Source organism: Trypanosoma grayi (assembly GCF_000691245.1).
Source record: "Trypanosoma grayi strain ANR4 Tgr_888_V1, whole genome shotgun sequence".
NCBI lineage: Eukaryota > Euglenozoa > Kinetoplastea > Trypanosomatida > Trypanosomatidae > Trypanosoma > Trypanosoma grayi.
In genome coordinates this window covers 5,146-6,960 of record NW_008826507.1, presented here as the reverse complement: position 1 = coordinate 6,960, position 1,815 = coordinate 5,146, and the positions used below count along the sequence as shown (strand labels likewise).

Here is a 1,815-nt window from a genome sequence, read left to right as displayed (position 1 = left end):
GATACATCAAAGCTCACGACAACGGTGTGGAACGCCGTCACGGGAATGGCCTTCGCCGCGTCGCCCTCGCGCCCCTTAAACTTGAGCGACTGCATCACCTCCGCGTTGTAGTTTGTGCGCAGCACGACGCTTTCCGCTGGCGGCGGGTGCTTCGCGCTGAAGAGGCGGTGCTCCCGGCACGGCGGCGGTGTCGCCGTCTTCCCGCCTGCGGCGGCGTCCAGGCTCCACACCCGCATGATGCACGTGTTGAGCGCGTCATCGTCTCCGAGCGTGACGAGCACATTGCGCGAGCGCAGGTGCTTCATGTGCGTCACGGCCCCTTTGTATGCGGGGAACTCCATCTGCGTCGCATTGCCGCCGCGGTCCACGGCGTATACGAAGCCCTCGCCGTCCGCGACGAAGATGGCCTTGTGGCTGTAGCAGCAGCACGTCATCTCCATGTGGTTGAGCGGCCCCTTTAGCACCTCCGACTCGAAGAACTTGAAGCTGCGCCATACTGTCGCCATGACCCCGAAGCACAATCACACACACACACACACACACAGAGAGATGGGTGAACGATACACACCACCTCCCACCTGAACTAACCCAACAAAACCACAGAAAACAGAGAGTCAACAACAGAGGAAGCAACGAGAGGCGTAGGGAGAGCAAACGCGATGGATGACGCGCGCGCCTCATCCCACCGCAACATCAAGCAAGAAGACGCATGCGCATATGTTAAGGAGAGTAGCGCACCTTTCACTCTCACACAGATTTCTCTGTCTCACGCAGAAATCACGCGATGGCGAATGGCTCGCATGGCAGCAGTGTCCCTCTCCAGAAGCTCTGTGAGCGCCTCCACCCCCTGCTCGATACGATCGGCAAAGCGCGTCCAGTTCTTCAGCATATGCGGGTCCGTGCGCCGCCGCAGCATGCCACCCGACTTCGCCGTCACAGCAGCGTCGCTTGACTCGTCGCCCGGCCGACCTCGGAGGAGCGACGCGACGCTCGCCGACTCCGCATCCAAGAACGGCTGCAGCTCAGACAGTGCCGTCTTGTACACGCCCGGCGCAGACAGCTGCGCGTTCAGGGCCTTGGCGGTGCTCGCGATGCGGCTCTCTTCACCTGACGGCAACCCAAGTTGACGGAGCGTCTCCACCTTCTTCAGCACAGAGTACCAGCGGCGCTGCAGCATGACCTGCTCCAGCATGAGCTCCCGGTACTGCGCGGCGTTCGCCTCGTCCAACTCCCGGAAGCGTTCAGCCTTGTTAAGAAGAACATCCACGTGCTTCGTCATGGCGGCGATGGCTTCCTGCTGCTTCTCCGCCCGCGCCTTCATCTCCTGCATGAAGTGCACCGGGGTCGGATACATGCGCAGCGGATCCGGGTTGCGCTCCTGCGCGCGAAGCAGGTCCTCTTCTTTGCAGCCGCCACCCGCCTGGGCGGCGATGAAGCGCTCACGCTCCACCGCCATCGTTGACTGACCTGGCGTGCACATGTTGTATAGGAAGGCGCGGAAGCGACAGTTGGGGTGCAGGGCGTTGTACGCATTGTCAATCTCTAGCAGGTAGCGGCCTAGGGTACTGTGGCGCCCAAATTCTTGAAGACCCTGCGCTCCCCCCATGGGGTTATTATTACTCGCACTGGCCGACGCGCCCCACGCATTGCCGCTCGCCGCACCAAATCCCCCAGTACCAGCACCGAAGCCGCCCGCTGCTGTATTGGTTCCAGCACCGAATCCCCCGGCACCAGCACCAAAGCCGCCCGCTGCTGTATTAGCTCCAGCACCGAATCCCCCGGCACCAGCACCAAAGCCGCCCGCTGCTGTATTGG

General features: G+C 62.1%; 2 protein-coding genes across 2 annotated transcripts; both read right to left on the bottom strand.

The window, feature by feature from the left end:
* Positions 1 to 2: 2 nt before the first annotated feature.
* On the bottom strand, positions 3 to 506 carry DQ04_08881040 (RING zinc finger-containing protein; the record flags this gene model as incomplete). Its single annotated transcript, XM_009315729.1, has 1 exon — positions 3 to 506. A coding segment is annotated over one exon (504 nt), but the record flags the coding sequence as incomplete, so codon positions are not given.
* A 260-nt stretch (positions 507 to 766) lies between these two features.
* DQ04_08881030 (nucleoporin (NUP54/57)) lies at positions 767 to 1,606 on the bottom strand (the record flags this gene model as incomplete). The annotated part of the gene is made up of 1 exon (XM_009315728.1): positions 767 to 1,606. The coding sequence occupies one exon, from the start codon at positions 1,604 to 1,606 to the stop codon at positions 767 to 769; it is 840 nt and encodes a 279-aa protein (XP_009314003.1).
* Positions 1,607 to 1,815: the final 209 nt, after the last annotated feature.